We start from the raw sequence: 17,082 nt of genomic DNA, 5'->3' as shown, positions 1-17,082 counted from the left end.
TTGTTTGCCTTTTTTCCTTTAAGTAGTACTGATATCAAAATAAAAATTCATGGGAAGATCTCATCCATGGTTTTATGCAGGCTTTCAGTGAGAATAAATCCTCCCATTAATTCTATTACTCCAAGGGAATGAAAGGTTTGGGGAAGCCTTGGAGATGTAGCAGGATATCCTGAATAAAATTCTTGCATTGGAGTCACGGACTAGAGTTTGAACCCAGCTTCACCACTTATATGTGATCTAGAGTAAGTAACACCTCTAAGCTTAGTTTCCACACCTATAAAATTTGAGTAGTAGCACTCACCTTGGAGAGTCATTTGAGGACTAGAAATAATACAGTTAGTAAACTTAATTGGTGCAGCTGCAATTCAGCAAAAAATGTGAACCTGCCCCTAGGAATAAAAGCCACTATTCCCAATCCTACACACAAACATTTAGATGGCCCATTCCTCACTAAACAATGATACAGTGCTTCTCTCAGAGCATTTATTTTGTCACAAAATCTGAGAACTTGGATTTAGGATCTTGTGACTTATAAGTAGGTCCTAGTTGCTGATGACTATCTCTGCAAGCTTGGTAACAGTCCTATAAAGCCACCAAACAAAGACACATTTGTGCCACCACTGGACAAGCACTGGGCCCTCGGGGTTGTTTAAAGGATGGTCTGATAGTCAGGTAGAAACATGGCTTGTCCATTAGGAATGGGTTCCTGGAAACATCTTAGATTTCTTCTTTCCTTGCTCTGATTTACACTGTTCCTGTGAGGATGAGCTCTTCCATTTGCAAGGAAAGTGTTTGCCTTTGGATGTCGTCTGACCTCATTTTTGTACCCTTTGAGCTCCATGTCCTGTGCTCCTTATTCTGTGTCTGAGAATCTATACCGTGGTCTGACATTCCCAAGGACAGGCTGGAGAGTGAGGGGCATGTAAAGGCAAGATGCAGAATCACAGAATTTTGGAGCTGAATAAAAGCTCCAAAGATCATTCTTTCTATAAATGAGTTGAGTCCCAAAAAGAAGGTGGCAATCAAGCAGATAGGTTAAAAATTGTGGAATTTGTAGCCACATAAACCCAAGTAAAAGCCAAACTTCTAGAAATACTTTAACTCCTCAGTTTTCTCTTTTGTAAAATAAAGAAAATAAATATAATATATGCGTATGGTACCTACGCAATGGGGCTAATGTGAGACTAAAACTAAGAGTGCAGGTTAAGTCCTTAGCCTGGCTGCATTCAAATATCTTGACAACCACTCATTCGTTATCTAATCATGGATCAGTAATACATACAACACACGATTAACAACAATTTCATAAATACTATTAACTCTATACATGAAGCATTTGAAATATAGTAAAAGTTAAATAAATATTAACCATTATGACTACGGTGTTGATTTCCCAGGATCACTAACTGGGTAACAACACACACATTTATCATCCTTTTTATATACATAAATGTAGATCATCAACCTGGTTTTTACACACGCTGGGATCAGGAGAGTTCAATGAAAGCTAGACGTCTTATTTGTACAGTGCATTTAAAATACCGCATGTAATATGTTATCTCATGTAATCACTACAGCTATTTTTTCGTAAGCTGGGTAGAACCAATGTTGGCTCCATTTGACATGAAGGAACTCATGCTCGGAGAGGTAAGAGAACTTGCCCGAAATCTAAAGCTAGTTAATGCAGGAACATAGCCAGGTCCTTCAGGCTCCCAGTCTAGTCCTCCCTGCTTGACAAGCAAAGACTATACCAGTGGCTTTTACAACTTGAGTTTTTGTCTTGACTCAGTAGCCAGTGTCTAGATGCTAAACTGACTTCACTTTAAAGAAACAAAGAAATCATTGTCCATAAGACTAAAACCAAAAAAAAGCCCTTAGTTATGGGAGATGTAAAGGGTAGGGAAAACATAAATAAAGAAAATGAGCCACAATTTATAACCCAAGTTAAACAAAAAGCTCCCCTAAATTTATGTCCTCCTGTTTCCACATAATGAGTCAATTAATCTTCTAACGCTTTATAAAAGTAAAAAACACTGCAGTAGCAGCTGGTTTTAATGTTAAAGCTAATTAGGAAAACACATTAAGGCAAGAGAAGTGCTGAAGTTACATTTAGCTCAACAGGAAAGAAGTGTGTGTGTGTGTGTGTGTGTGTGTGTGTGTGTGTGTGTGTGTGTGTGTATCTGTGTGTTTGTGTTATGGACAAGTATACAGAAAGAGAAGATAAATTAAAGCTTGTCTTTCTTATCCTGCAGTCTCATTTCCTCAGGAAGGCAGCCTTAAGAGAACAGAGAAATGGGTCACTGGTATAGAAAGCTGTTTTGACCAAGACAAGAGAAGGTTAAGGACTATATTTCACAGAGCTACCAGGCTGACACTTCTGACTGAATTTATGGATTTTTCTGCCTGAATACACAAGCCATTTGGACACCATTTAGCCCCAGCCCATGATTGTCAGAAAAATTTCTTAATCATGGAGTGATTTGCCACCTGCCATTAAATAGCACATTTTAAATAACCCCACAAAGTAGCGTCAGGGGAAAAAATCGTTTTTAATAAAGCATTGTCACTTAAAAAAAGGAATCTTAACATATATCATACATCATAGAATTGGAATCTTAAAATACATCAATAGAATTCGAAATTTAAGGTCAATTTTATGTTTTACTGGGGGGGTGGGGGTGACAAAGACAGGGAGAAGGAACGCATAAATGTTTTAAGATAAAAGCGGAGGGTGGGCATTTAACCTATGGAAGTGTTTGTCAAATTATAAAGTGTATTCAAATCACCCAGGGATCTTGTTAAAATGCAGATTTTGATTCTGAAAGCCTGGGGTGGGACCTAAGCTTCTGCATTTCTAACTAACTCTGAGGTGATTCTACTGCTGGTCCTTGAACCGCTTTGAACGACAAAGACTTTCTAGAGCATTTGTTTCAAGGTCCAAATTCAAGGATAGTCATTTTTCTCTCAATCTTTCTGTCTTTCAACCGTCTAAAATAGACCCATAAAAACCCTTTCCTCTAAAAGACAAATACCATATGATTTCACTTATATGTGGAATCTAAAAAACTGAACGAATGAGCAAAGTAAACAGAAGTGGTCTCAGAGATATAGAGGAACAACTGATGGCTGCTAGTTGGGAGGGGGTGGGGATGAGGGAGAAGGGGAAGGGAGTAGACAGCATAAATATGTAACTACAATATCACCACAGGGACATGAAAGACAGTTTGAGGAATATAATTAATAATGTAAATATTTTTTAGGGTGTCAGATGGTCACATGTCTTGCTAGGGAGACTGCATCATGGATGGGGTAGAGGCTTGATCACTGCACTGTACACCTGAAGCTGATGTTGTATAATATTGTATGTCAACTATAAGTGAATATATATATATATATAATATATATATATAATATATATTATATATATAGTCACAGGACGTGGAGTATAGTGTGGAAGTGGAGTCAAGGCAATTGTAATAGATATGTATGATATTGGGGGGAGTGGGGCGGCCGATTGGGAGAACGGTGTTGATCACTTCGAGGGGTAAAAAGTATAACTAGTGCATTGTGTTGTACAGCTGAAACTAATTCTAAAAATTGTGTATTTCACAATAAAAAATAATTAAAAAACAAAACAACCCTTTCCTCTAGAATAGGAATTCATTTAACTGAGGAACCTAACCTGACAGGAATTAGCGCAGCTTTGTGAACTGGTGTTCAAGAGAGCATATAGTGTAACATCATTTTGGGGTTGTAACTAGTGCTCCGGAGATGCCGGTTTCAAGACATTCCTGTGAGACTGGCGCCCCCTTGTGGCTCAAAATACCTATAGCCCAGCAAGTTCATCTACCTAAGATTTTCGCCAGCTCAAGGGTGGTAGGAGAAAGATTTTAGAAACTTTTATAGGATAATAGAGACCAAGGTACAGAACACCTGCTTTATAGTTGTAGAGTATATTATCCACACTTTGAGCAAATTTGGTTGGAGGAAAGAAACGGGTCTATATGAAATGGTAGTTAAGTCACACATCTTTTAGAGAATTGTGGTAATGATGACACATCTGAGTAGTGATCTAAAGAAAAAAGATAAAGAAACAGTTTTAGAAGTAAAAAAATGGACACAGCTTTAAACCTGAATAATTTCGAGGCTCCTAAAGTCTTAAATTAGGTTCAATAACTGTGAGAAATGCTCTAAAAAAAATTAAACTCACCAAGATCTAATCTAATTCAGTAGTTATCAAATATGCTTCTCAAACCACCAGCAGCAGCATCACCTAGGAATTTGTTAGAAACGAGGATTGTTGGCCTAGTGAATTAAAATCACTGGGATGGGGACCCAGTGACCTGTGTGTTAAGAACTCCCCAGGTGATTCTGATGCTCACTAAAGTCTGAGTCACTAATCTAATGAAATCAAAGCCAGGCCCTTAGAATTGCAATCCAGTGGCTTCCAGGACATTAAAAAACAACAAACAAACAACCCTCAACATAACAATGACCTGACCCACTTTTTAATTTTACTTGTTAACAAATTAGTTCCCTAGGGCGCCTCCACATCTGTTGCGCTTCCCTTGGTGAATCACCACAACGCAGCAATGATCAAATCCTCCCACCTCAGCCTAAGTACTTGAGGAATTCATTATTTATCAAAAAAGCTGAACCTGTTCCACTGCTGGCGGATCCTGCCTTCTCACCCTCACATTCGCTTTTCTTCTATCCACAGCTTTACTATTCGGAAAAGTTTTCAATTCAGGAATAGTGGGAGTGGGAGACTTGAGGTCAGTGACAGAAGAGTCTGGATGAATTTAGCAGTAAGGTGGGGAGTGAAGTTGAACCGGTTGATTTCACTACCGCCTGTGTGTGTCTGGAAAACTTGATGCTCTCAGTGATGCAACTATACACACGTTACACAATCTGAGGGAAGGAGAGATTTTGTTCCCAGTATGTACTTCTAAGGTCGCCTTCTTCTGCCCTCCTTACCTGCCATGGCATCTTGTTCCAACACTCACTGCTTTTCTTCTTGGCCTTGAGCAAACCTCTTAACTTCTCTACGCCGCAGTTTCCACACTGGAACATTGGGGACCGTGATCGTGTCTCTGTCTCAGGGTCACTGTAAGGGTGGAATGAGCTAGTGCACAGTGCCTGGCACACCAACAATTAGATCAATTTTAGTTGTTAAAAGTGATAAAAAGAAAAAAACCTTAGTAGAGTTGTTTCATACGGAGCCAGGCATTTGGCATACTACGGCTTCCACACTAGCCAGGTGTTCCAGCTTATAAGAATATTCAAGATTTTATGACTATCATCATGTAATCCACTTTACAGATTTTAGTTGAAACAAGTTGTATAGGCAAGATATATACATTCCCTATTTATTGAACATATACTATTTACAATCAGTACACTGTAAATGGATATTTACTAAGGATATTTATCTGTTCTTTTGGTCGATTTAAAGTACATAAAAACAAAATACATGATGAATTTTCTCATTCAAGAGGACATCATTGTAAACGGTTTTTCTGTTTTTGTTTTTTAAAAATGGTTTTTACTGGTGTTTTTGTCTTAATTGCTTCAAATTTTCAACTCCATTTTGACAGTGCCATAAGAGTATTGTAAAGGTAACACTCACCTCCAAATCCAGGTCTCATTGCAAAATCATGGTCCTCTATATGGAGAAGTTGCTCATGTTTCAGGGGCCACCCTTTGGCACTGTCATCTTTCCTCATTCTGGTGTCTTGTTTGCTGTTCCTCCAAAGGGGAAAAAAAAATACTTCTGAGATACATGTGCTTCTAAATATTTTGATTTAGGTTAGACTTCTGTGTTGAACATGGTATGCTCTGAAATACTATACATACAACATCTCATTTTATCAGTTCCTATTACACACAGCCAAAGCTCTGCCAACATTTACTCTTTATTATTATATAAGAGTGGGGCAGGTGGGGTAAACCAACTTTTGGAGCATCGTAAATGACAAACTGAGTTTGGATGGAATGCACTGACAGGCAATGTTTCTCAGAATATGGTTTTTAGACCAAGAGAACCTGGTCACTGCCACCTGGGTGGAGGTGATCAAAATTCAGACCCATGGACTCCACCCCAGGCCACCTCAATGAGAACTGAAGGAAACTGCCTAGAAACCTGCATTAAATATGCTACCTAGTGATTCTTGGAGTCCCTGAAGTTAAACTACTGCTGCCCTAAGACAGTAAAAAACCAGAAACCCTGCAAAACTGTAAACTGATGAAGATAGTGTCATACAAAGACAAAATGAACAGAAAGTACAGGTGCAGGTTGAGGTTAGAGGTAGAATCTCTGTAGTAGGTTCTGGAACTTGAGGGATGGCAATGGGAATGGAGAGGAATCCAAAATAAAAATGGATAGATTTGACAATTGACTGGGCCTGATGCCAGGGCCACTGGGAAGGAGGGAAAGTCTGTTTTCACCTACGGGCCTCTAGGACAAGGCAGAGCAGGGAGTGGCCTCTCGGGCATGTGCAGAGCCCTGATCTCAGAGTAGAGCCCTGTTCCTCCCTGTAAACTCGGGCAAGTTGTGGGCTTAGCTTCCCTGACTCGTTTTTGGTCCTGTAATACATACTTCCCAGCCATATTCTAAGTTTGGAGGCAGAATGTGAGTAAAAGCTCAGCCCCTCTGTGAGTGATATGCAGCAGTTTTCCCGTCCCAGGTGATGGAGACTTTGCTCAGTAACTTCCAGAAAAGCATAGCTGTCATCATTACTGTCATCATCCCCGTCAGCAGCAGCAATAACACAAGACCATGAGGGGTCTACTAGATGGATTCTAGTTACTCTGCATTCCTGATATGCTTTTGCTTTAATACATGTCTTCTCCAGCAAAGAGATGTAAATTGTAACCTAAGCCTTGTGGATGCAATTTCTTAATCCAGTAAAGCGACTCTGATGGTGAGAATTTCACATTCTGAAACAGCTGGTTGAAGAAATATGTCCAGGCTTATGGGCACCTGACATCAATCAGTATGTTCTTTCAGTAGGGAAGTTTCTGGCTGAAACCCTCAGAGGTTTATATATGTGTTTGCCATTGATAGGAATGGGGACGTTGGAGAAAGAACTCTGTTTCGGGAAGAAGACAATGAGTTTGATTTAAAACATGTTAAGTCATTACATACTATGAATAATTGAACACATAGAACTATTTCTTCCAAGGATATAGAATTATCTAGAAAACTTCTTTCTAGGAGATAAACTGGACTATTTATTGAAAACGGAACAGCAGCTAGTTTTTATTAAATGCCTACTATGTTCAAGACCCCATACCAGACGTTTTGTAAATATTATCTCCTTTGGCATGCATCTGAATCACCTGGTTTGCCGGGCCCCATGCCCAGAGTTTCTGATTCAATAGGCTTGAGGTATGAGAATTTGCATTTATAACAATTTCTCAGGAGGATCACTGGTTTGGAAAATAGTAGACGTTTAATAAAAGCTAACTAGCTGTTATTATTTTAAGGAAAAAAATGGAATGTAACTTTGGGTGGAAATTCATGAAAATTTCTGAACTCGGATGGTGATAAAATGCAACTAAATGGCACATCACTAATGTGTCGTTTCAGAAGCATAACTCTCCATGAGATTGGAAAGACTAAATTTAATTAAGAATCCCAAGAACACTGAACACAGAGCCTGCTATGAAATGCACTCTTGGTAGTGCCTGAAATACACACACCTGTTTTTACCAGAGGGCTCTTTCTGATTCAGTGAGATGTCCCATATTTATTTATATTTGAACTTACACATATTTATATTTATACCGCTTTTATTTCTCAAAAATGATTATGTGGCTTATATACAATCTAAAAAGAATTTTTAAAATCTATGTACTCCTTCACATATATTTAAGTAGGCATCTATAATTTTTTATCATAAAATTTAAAATTACTTAACTATTGATAATTTAAAATAAAATTCAAATTCCTGCTTTTAATGTATGCAATGACTCTAAATATCCACATTATACATTTGTAAATAGATGAATAGGCTCTTTAAAAATTAGAAATTTCATCTCCTTCCTTGTTTTCTTTGAACTTGCATTTCCATTTTATTTCCTTCCTAGAATTTTATCACCCCATCATAGTTCTTTGCAAGAATATATGTATACACATTAAAATTAACTTTTTAAAGCTTCTATGATGATTACAAATGGAGCAAAACATAACTTATATAAATGCTGATAACTACTTATTAAAATTATGAATAAAATCTTATTGGAAATGTAAATCTTAATGAAGTGATGGTATATTATCCCCAATTATTTCCTGTATCTGTATACAGATATTACTTAGTGCTACAATGAAACTAGATCTAGTGTAAATTCTATTACTAATTTTTACTTTAAAATTTTTTATTTTTTTATTGAGGTATAATTGATATAATATTAAATTCAGGTGTACAGCATAATGACTCGATATTTGTATATATTGTGAAGTGATCAGCACAATAAGTCTAGTTAATATCTGTCACCATACATGGTTACAAATTTTTTTTCCCTTGTGGTGAGGACTTTTAAGGTTTACTCTCTTAGCTATTCAGCAACACAGTATTACAGTACTAACTGTAATCACATGCTGTACATTATATCCCCATGACTTATTTATTTTATAACTGGAAGTTTATACTTTTTGACTCCCTTCACCTATTTGCCCACCCCCACCCCCACCTCCTGCCTCTGGCAACCATCAATCTGTTCTCTGTATCTATGAGCTTGTTTTTTGGTGTTTTGTTTTTGAATTATCACATATAAGTGAGATCACATGGTATTTGTCTTTCTCTGTCTGACTTATTTCACTTAGTATAATACCCTTAAGGTCCATCCATGTTGTCACAAATGGCAAGATTTCATTTCTTTATGGCTAAATGATATTCCATTGTGTGTGTGTGTTTACCACATCTTCTTTATCCATTCATCCATTGATGTACACCTAGATCGTTCCATATCTTGGCTATTGTAAATAATGCTGCAGCGAACATGGGTGTGCATATATCTTTTGGAATTAGTGTTTTTATTTTCTTTGGAGAAATACCTAGAAATGGAATTGTTGGGTCATATGGTAGTTATATTTTTAATTTTTTTAGGAACCTCCATACTGTTTTCCATAGTGGCTGTACCAATCTACATTCCTGCCAACAGTGCACAAGGGTTTTCTTTTCTCCACATCCTCACCAACACTTGTTATTTCTTGTCTTTTTTACAATAGACATTCTAACAGGTAACAGGTAATGAGGTGATACTTCATTGTGATTTTGATTTGCATTACCCTGATCCTATTTTTTAATTCTTATAGGTGACAATATTGAAAAACATTGTTCTTAGATATGTAAGTACATGGACTTTGAAGAATTTTTTTTGTTTCAGCACTGTAACTTAATTATTTAAATTCCTTCTTATATTCTGAAATTCACATTGTGATTACCAACAATTATTTTTAATGCTTTGCAACCCAGCAAATTAATTAGATTCTTCCTTCAATTTTGTTGAAAGCAAGAAAAAAAAATAAGGAATTCATCCAGTTCAGAAAAATATGTACTATTTAAACTAATGTCATCCACTACCTCAACAACAATATTTACAATTGTCTCTTTGTACCCAGAAGGATTTTATACACGGGGACAATGCACATGGTAAGATTCAGGAAGAGGGAGAGCTATACCTTTATTTTGCTAAGTGGGACAGAGTAATCGTTAAAAGGAGGCTGAAAAGGAGAGATTTCAGTCAAGTTTTTAGGTGAATAAATTTTTGGAAAGAGGTCAAAGGAAGTCAAAGAACCAGAAATGATAGTTCTAAAATTATCCATGTCCATATGCCCTTCTGATAGCTTGCACACACACTGAGGGGTACGTTATACTCCCGGAGTACAGGTGCCCTATTTGAAGACCCCTGTTTATAAAATCAAAGACATAAATAGAAAGGTTAATAAAATAAGGACTGAAATAGAACAGACACAAAGGCAAGAGAAGCAAATCTACTTAATAAGGGGGTTAATTTATGATGGAGCCTCAGATTTAGTTCAGAGCTTTCTGGCCTTATTCCATATATGCATCATTTTAAACTACTTTGTGCCTCTTGCTCTGTCCCTATTTTTAGTAGCTACTGAAAGAAAGCTTTTGGAAACTTCTGTCTGAGAGAGGGACTTGTAGAAGGCTGAGTCCTGATGGGATAGAGCAAAGAAATCTCAACTCAAGAAGAGTCTTACACCAGCATTCTCAATCTTTGTCTTTTCTCACAAAGTATTATGAACATTGTTTGGGGAATAGTAAGTGTAAGTCTTGGTGACAGTTGTCATTTTTCTCTTTGAGTTAGAACCTTTTCTTTCTTGGATGAAATAAAGGAAACACATTTCTATGTTCCCCCCTCTTCTCAGTATGAGAAACTCCACTATAATTTTGTGACTAAGAATGTGGGGGTCTGGGGGGAAAGAAGGGCTAGATTTTGACTGGTTTCAGGGGGACTAAGGGAGTCTTTGAAGAGGACATATTAGGCAAAGAATTAAAAGGTACTATAACTGGTTGAGGAAAAGCAAATACAGTTAAGTCATTCTGATGCATTGGAGTTTTAATAAATGGAATGACAAAAAACTCATTTCAATTCAGTCACAAACACCTAGTTGCTTTATAGAACTGCTTTCCCAAGAGCCTACATATTTGATTAGTTTACTAGGATCAGAACTTGAAAACAACTAGGTCTGACATGAATAGGCTATTTATACAGGAAGATATAATCAATAAGCATATTAAAAATATTTAACCTACAGGGTTAACAGTGAGATACCAATTAAAACCCTAACTACCATTTTATACCTATTAAATGAGCAGAAAACTAAAACTCTTAGTACCAATGCTATTAAGAATGTGATGAAATGGGAACATTTATACTTTGTAGGTGGCAGTATAAATATTGGCAAAACCGCTTTTGAAATCAATTTCAAGAGCTATCAAGATAAATTACATGCTTTGACTCAGTAATTCATTTCCAGGAATATTATGTTTTTTATTGGTAAAGGAAAAATTACATGCATGAAGATATTTATTGCTGTTACTCATAACAGTGTAAACTTGAAAATAAATGTTCAATAATAAGTAGGTAATTCTAGTCCTTTAATTCAAAGTAATTATATTGAGTGATTAAAAATACCATTATGATGTCTGTGAAACCGTGGAAAATGCTTAAGTGAAGAAAATACAAAATAGTTTCTACACTATAATTTTAAACATGAAAAATCATGTAGGTACATGAATACAAATTAGAAAAACTTGAAAAGGGAAAGCATAATTGAGATTCTTTGTATTTTTTTCTATGTAAAAATATATTATTGGATTTGTGTAATAAATGCTTTATTAAAAAAGTTATCTAGACCAAATTGGACTTGCCACTTGGATTGATCCAAATTCCCAAATAGGATCCATTTCCAAATAAATATTTTGTCATGGCTTTCCATCTTATCATTCCACTCTCCATGTCATTCTAGATACATGTCCTGCTGTTAACATAAACTTTTTTCTACTTAAGTTCTATTAGGAACAAGTGCACGCAGAAGCCCAGCCTGCAGTCTCAAATAATGTGTAGGCAACACTTTAAAAAGTTTTTGTACATTTGTTATTTTTCTTTAGAAAAATATGAAATGATGCAAAAATGTTCTATGATATGATATAGTTTTTAGAGCACGGCAGGATAGAATAAGATAGGATAGGATAGGAAAAGATGGAATGGTATGATGTAGTGTTGTATTTCTACCATATAGATATGATAAATGTAAATAACCTCAAGAACAATAGTTAATAGTAAGATACACTAAAGTGATTATGAAGTGGTGAGTTTTCAGAATTTATTACCTTAATTTTTAAAATAATTTATTTAATGGTGTATTTATATGATTTAATTCTTAATAATGTTTATTTTTAACAGCTAGCTAATAGATTTCCTGAAAATGTAACTCTTGGCTCTTGCAAGCCGATTTAAGCAGACTCCATGCTGTGCTCATTATTCTTAAGGCCAGAGACAGTGTATTATTACCCGAATATCTGTAACCCCCAACCTAGCAGTTGGCATATAAAAGGCACTCAATACAATTGCTGAAAGAGTGAATTAATATTCAATGACTCCACATGTCTAATCCTCTTTGCATCACCAAAGAGCCAAATCTCTTCCACGGGCAAAACAGGAATACTTTTCTTCTGCTATAATTTCGTTTATTCACCACCACCACCCTCATTTTGTTTTTAAGATACAAAGGGAATCTTTGGAAGTAAGATTTTAAAAAATGTTTGGATAAAAAGGGAATTTGGGGGTAAAGAGTAAGATTATAGTCTAAATGAAAACGGTTAATAGCCAAGCATTTAAGGGCCTGACTGTAGGAAAACTGGCTCCAAATAATGCACGTAAATGTGAGGTAATGCACATAAATTTATTCCATAATTTTCAAAGAAAGATCATGCCTTTCTTCCATGTTCATTCTATGAGTTGTCTTGTGCTATGAAATAGTGGATTCATTCATTCATTCATTCATTCATTCATTCATTCATTATTTAGTTACTAATATTCAGATTGGAGCCACACAGCATTTATTCATATACTAAGGTTTGAAGAATCCTGGGCTTCTATAGAACCTACCCTATACAGTGATTTCTTTATTTTTGTCAAAATGCCTTAAAGTCTGCATGACAGTGTGCTGAGTGACAGCCCAGAAATTGGCTGACTGGATTATACTGTTCACTCAGTGAAAATGCCTGGCTTTCATTCTCAGTGGCTACTTCTAAACCAGGGGTGATGGTTTCCTCAATCCCTAGAGGATTTTTCTTTGAAGAACAAAAGAAACAGAAATAAATTTTAATGAGTCGTATGCTAGCTGAAAAAGGGGTGCCTCAGGGGGATAGAGAGAGATGAAAACAAACACGCTTGGTCTGATGTAACAGAAACCCTGGGTTCCCTCTTCATTTTAAATAGGGTCTAAAAATGAGACATCTAAGAAAAAAAATTCCCACCCCACCACAAAAAAAGCACTAATGTTTTTCTCTTGCTCCTTAAATGACACCAAAAAAATACACGTAGATTTTTGTGCAGCAATTCTGCCGCCGATAGGTGGGCTGGTGTGATTAGCTCCTATGACAATCTCCCTTCTCATCTATACATCCACCAAACAAACAGGACAAATCTGTTTGAGCTGTAAGTGATATTTTAAGTAATCCCTACCAATGTCAAAATTAGATAAGATATACTACGCAGAAGTTATAAGGAACCTGAAAAAAATATAGTCTGCTAGTATAACCCCACATTTCCCAAATACTGCCTTGCCTAAATGCCTTCAAGAAGACTCAGAAAGACTCAGAAACTTCGTATCACCTCAGATCTGGGTGCAGGAACCAAAGCACAGAAGGAAAGCGGGGGACATAATCCTTGATTCTCAAGAGCAGTGCAAGAGTCAGGCATCTATTACAGTGGCCTCTTCCACCCCTCACCCCCCACCTCTTTGGTTTTTGGTCATTGAAACTGAGGCTTCCGAAAGACTTATTAAAATTTCCTGTTCTCTTTCCTGATCTTATTGTAAGTGCTTCATAAATATTCAAGCTGTGAGGGCAGTCTGGCCGAAACATCTGTCACCCCATTGATTGCCAAGGTTGGCTGGGTGATACCACTCTCATTCCTCAATTTCTCCTGCTGCGTCTTTTGGGAAATCTTGGGGTTGGTGAAAAGGAAAGGCTTTTCTTAAGACAGGAGCTAATTTTTTGCTTATTAAAGGCACGCGGGTAATAGGGAAACAGTTGTTCCAGTTTTCCTGGGACTGAGGGAATTCCTGGCACTTTTAGTGCTAAAACCCACTAAGTCCCAGCAAATGGGGATGATCTGGTCACTCTAGTAGTTAGCTGTGCTCCTTTACTAGCGTGTTCAAACATGCTCTCAATTATTGATGATGGATAATAATGGTGATGTATCAACATTTGGCGATGTTTCAAAGGTATGGAAACTATTCTTGAAAGACAACAAATGGCTTTAATGCCTTTCAATACTATCTCATCAATATATGAAACCACATACCCTACAAGTACTTGACATTAGGAGACTACCACTTAAAAAGAATTGGAAGAAATATTGTTTCTTTAAGTGTTACTAATAATAAGTGTGTTACTTATTGAGGAAATATATTCCCTCAAAGAAGATCCCTGTATGAGCCCTTTAACTGTTAGCTCCAAAAATAAGCATGCAAATGCCAGCAGAGGTCCAAGGTTCTGCTCTTTCTGAGGCCAACCCGAGGTGATTTATTTTAAGTGAATGCTACCTCTAGAGACAATCAATGCCACAAAGGTGTGCTACCATCACGGGTATGTTTCTAGGTTTCCCGTATGTCTGAGGCAGCTGGTGGGAAGAAACTGGGCAATACCTGCATAGACTATATGCTCTGGGTATCTTACACTTTTTTTTTCTTTTTTTAAGATTTTTTTTATTGGGGAATTGGGGGGATGGGAACAGTGCTGGGGAATTGGGGAAAGGGGAACAGACAAGTTGCTGTCGTTTTTTGTTCTTCAGTCTAGTTGTGGAGGACGTTGCTTCACTGGCCCAAGTTGGCACCATCATTGCGCTCTTCTCTGGCAAGGCAGATCAGTCGCCGGCTTCTGGACGGCCGCTCACTGCGGCTGCTGGCCGCTCACGCTGGCTGCTGGCCACACACGGTAGCCCATGGCAACCCACTGCCACAGGGGCTGCAGCCCACGCCGTCGCCGGCGACTCACGGCAGCCCAGCTCCAGGTTGAGCTGTTGTTCAGCATCTTAGCTGTGGAGGGCAGTGTCACTGGCCCTCATATGTGGGATCCGAACCGGGGCCCTGTGGCATCCCAAGCGAGTTCTTAACCATCGCGCCACTCGGCCGGCCCCACTAGGGATCTCTTACCGGGTCCGTTTCACTGAAGAGGAGCACCTCCGGTGGGGCTTCGTGGCTTCCGCAGCAGCAAACGCATTTGGCATCAGAGTGATCCAGGTGCAGGTGAAGAACGACTGGGAAGCCAGGATCATCTCTTCCAAAAGAAAGGAATGCAGATGGATGCCACCAACACTGTTATCAATATTGCGTCTTGTGTCTTTTTAAAAATAAATACTGTCCCAGGTCAAAGGTATCTAGGGAAAAAGAGAGCCTTGCTTTCCTTGCCATCTGTGTCTTTTGTTTTAGTAGATTAAATAGATTCTGATTACCTACAGGCAAACATCTGTCTGGATCATCAGCCATTTAGGGAAAAGAGAGCAGGGTTTTTTTCATTTTCAGTTTGTATCCTTTGGTCCCCCTTTCCAGGGTAGGTTCTTAGTGAGATGCTTGATCCTCAATAAACTCAGCGGCAGGCCTCCTCAGACAAAGAAGTGACGTTAGACACGAAACCCCCTTAAGCCAACACAATATCATTTGAATATGCGTAATGAATCGGCAAAATAATATCCTTAATGAGAAAAAAGATGCTTAATATAATTTTAATTACACATTTAAAGATTTAATTACACTTTTAAATTATACTTTATTTCATGGTTCGTTTTTAATCCAGAAAGGACACTTTCCCCTCTCCAAATGCATACAGACTGCTATAGTACAAACAAAAAATTAAATTATTACTTTTGTCAGATAAATAATCATATTTTAACAGGATGGTTTATGTCACTGATATCAAAAGTGGTTCAATTTTAAGTTTAATATTATAAGCAACCTGATAAATAAAAAAGAAATTTGCCTGGGGAAGTGGGTAAGGAATACACTTATCACTGTTGAATTATGACCATATACTCTCCTAAGGGTACTTTGCATATGTAGAGTAGAAATATTCCCTCTATGTATGCAAAGACACCCTGTGTACTGTATTATTGCTTTGTCACATTAATTTATTTTGACTTGGGTTTCATCTTCTCTTAGCCCATGGATTCAAACCTCCTGCTATGTTTTTTAGTCATGTCTTTCCTCTTTAAAATATGTTTAATATAAAATATTACAAATATGCAGAATTACATAATAAATTCTTTCCTCTTCCCTTATCCTTTATTTACTGCTTATCATTACATACAGTTATAACCATTATTATATGTGTATTCATAAATAATGCACAAACTTTCTGCATGTTTCAAAAAACTTGATCAAAATGGTGTCATACTTTTACTTCTGCAACCTACTTTTCTCTCAGTTATGCTTAGAAATTTATTATGTTGAAAAATGTAGCTCTAGTTAATTCATTTTTAACTGTTACATGGTGTTTCAGTTTGTGGATACATTTTATTTATTTATTCTTTTGTTGATAGACATTACTTCTTACTTTTCTATCATAAAAAACCTATTATAAACAATCCTGCAGTGAATTTTTGTAAATTTTTTGTGTGCATATGTGTAAGGGCTTCTTTAGAGTAAATACCTAGAAGTAAAACTGCTATGTTGAACAATTTTCACACCTTCAAATTTATTGGTTGCTACCATATTGCTTTTCAAAATGATTGTACCAATTTACACCACTAGCAGTGAATGAGACTTTTCATTTCTTAAAGTCCTCTTTAACATTATTATTATCAGGTTTTTAAATGTTACTCAACCCAATGGATGTTATACTGTTAATTTAATTTGATTTTAATTCCCTACTGGTTAGAAAAGCTTGAGCATTTTTTTTAACATATTTCTAGGCCTGTAAGGTTTCCTCTTCTAGGAAGAACTGTCCAATAGAATAAAATGTAACAAAGGTTTCTGGTCTTACGCTGTTGTCACTTTGGCTGCTGGACGACTCCATTGGAGGTCAAAGTTTGTTTCCTTTTTCTTTTTTTTAAAATTTTATTGGGGAACAGCGTGTTTTTCCAGGACCCATCAACTCCAAGTCAAGTAGTTGTTCCAATCTAATTGTGGAGGGTGCATCTCAGTGGCCCGTGTGGAGATGGAACCAGTAACCTTGGTGTTATGAGCACTGTACTCTAACCACTGAGCTTACTGGCCGCCCCTCAAACTTTGTTTTCCGTCTCAGTGTTGTCATGAGATTCCAGAGACCCAATCCGTTGACCCAGCACTCTTTGCTACCTAGGTCTTTTCATTAAGTGCCAATAACT

The 17,082-nt window shown here is 37.2% G+C and overlaps 1 protein-coding gene across 1 annotated transcript in view; it reads right to left on the bottom strand.

Moving 5' to 3' along the window:
• The window catches only part of GABRR3 (gamma-aminobutyric acid type A receptor subunit rho3), a 60,069-nt gene extending 45,033 nt beyond the window's left edge, over window positions 1-15,036 (bottom strand). Inside the window, 2 exon segments of the mRNA XM_019628215.1 lie at window positions 5,630-5,742; window positions 14,915-15,036. Of these exon segments, the coding sequence (XP_019483760.1) occupies window positions 5,630-5,742; window positions 14,915-15,036 (235 nt within the window).
• Window positions 15,037-17,082: the final 2,046 nt, after the last annotated feature.

Source organism: Hipposideros armiger, unplaced genomic scaffold (genome assembly GCF_001890085.2).
Source record: "Hipposideros armiger isolate ML-2016 unplaced genomic scaffold, ASM189008v1 scaffold_760, whole genome shotgun sequence".
NCBI lineage: Eukaryota > Metazoa > Chordata > Mammalia > Chiroptera > Hipposideridae > Hipposideros > Hipposideros armiger.
This window is presented reverse-complemented; position numbering and strand designations above follow the sequence as displayed.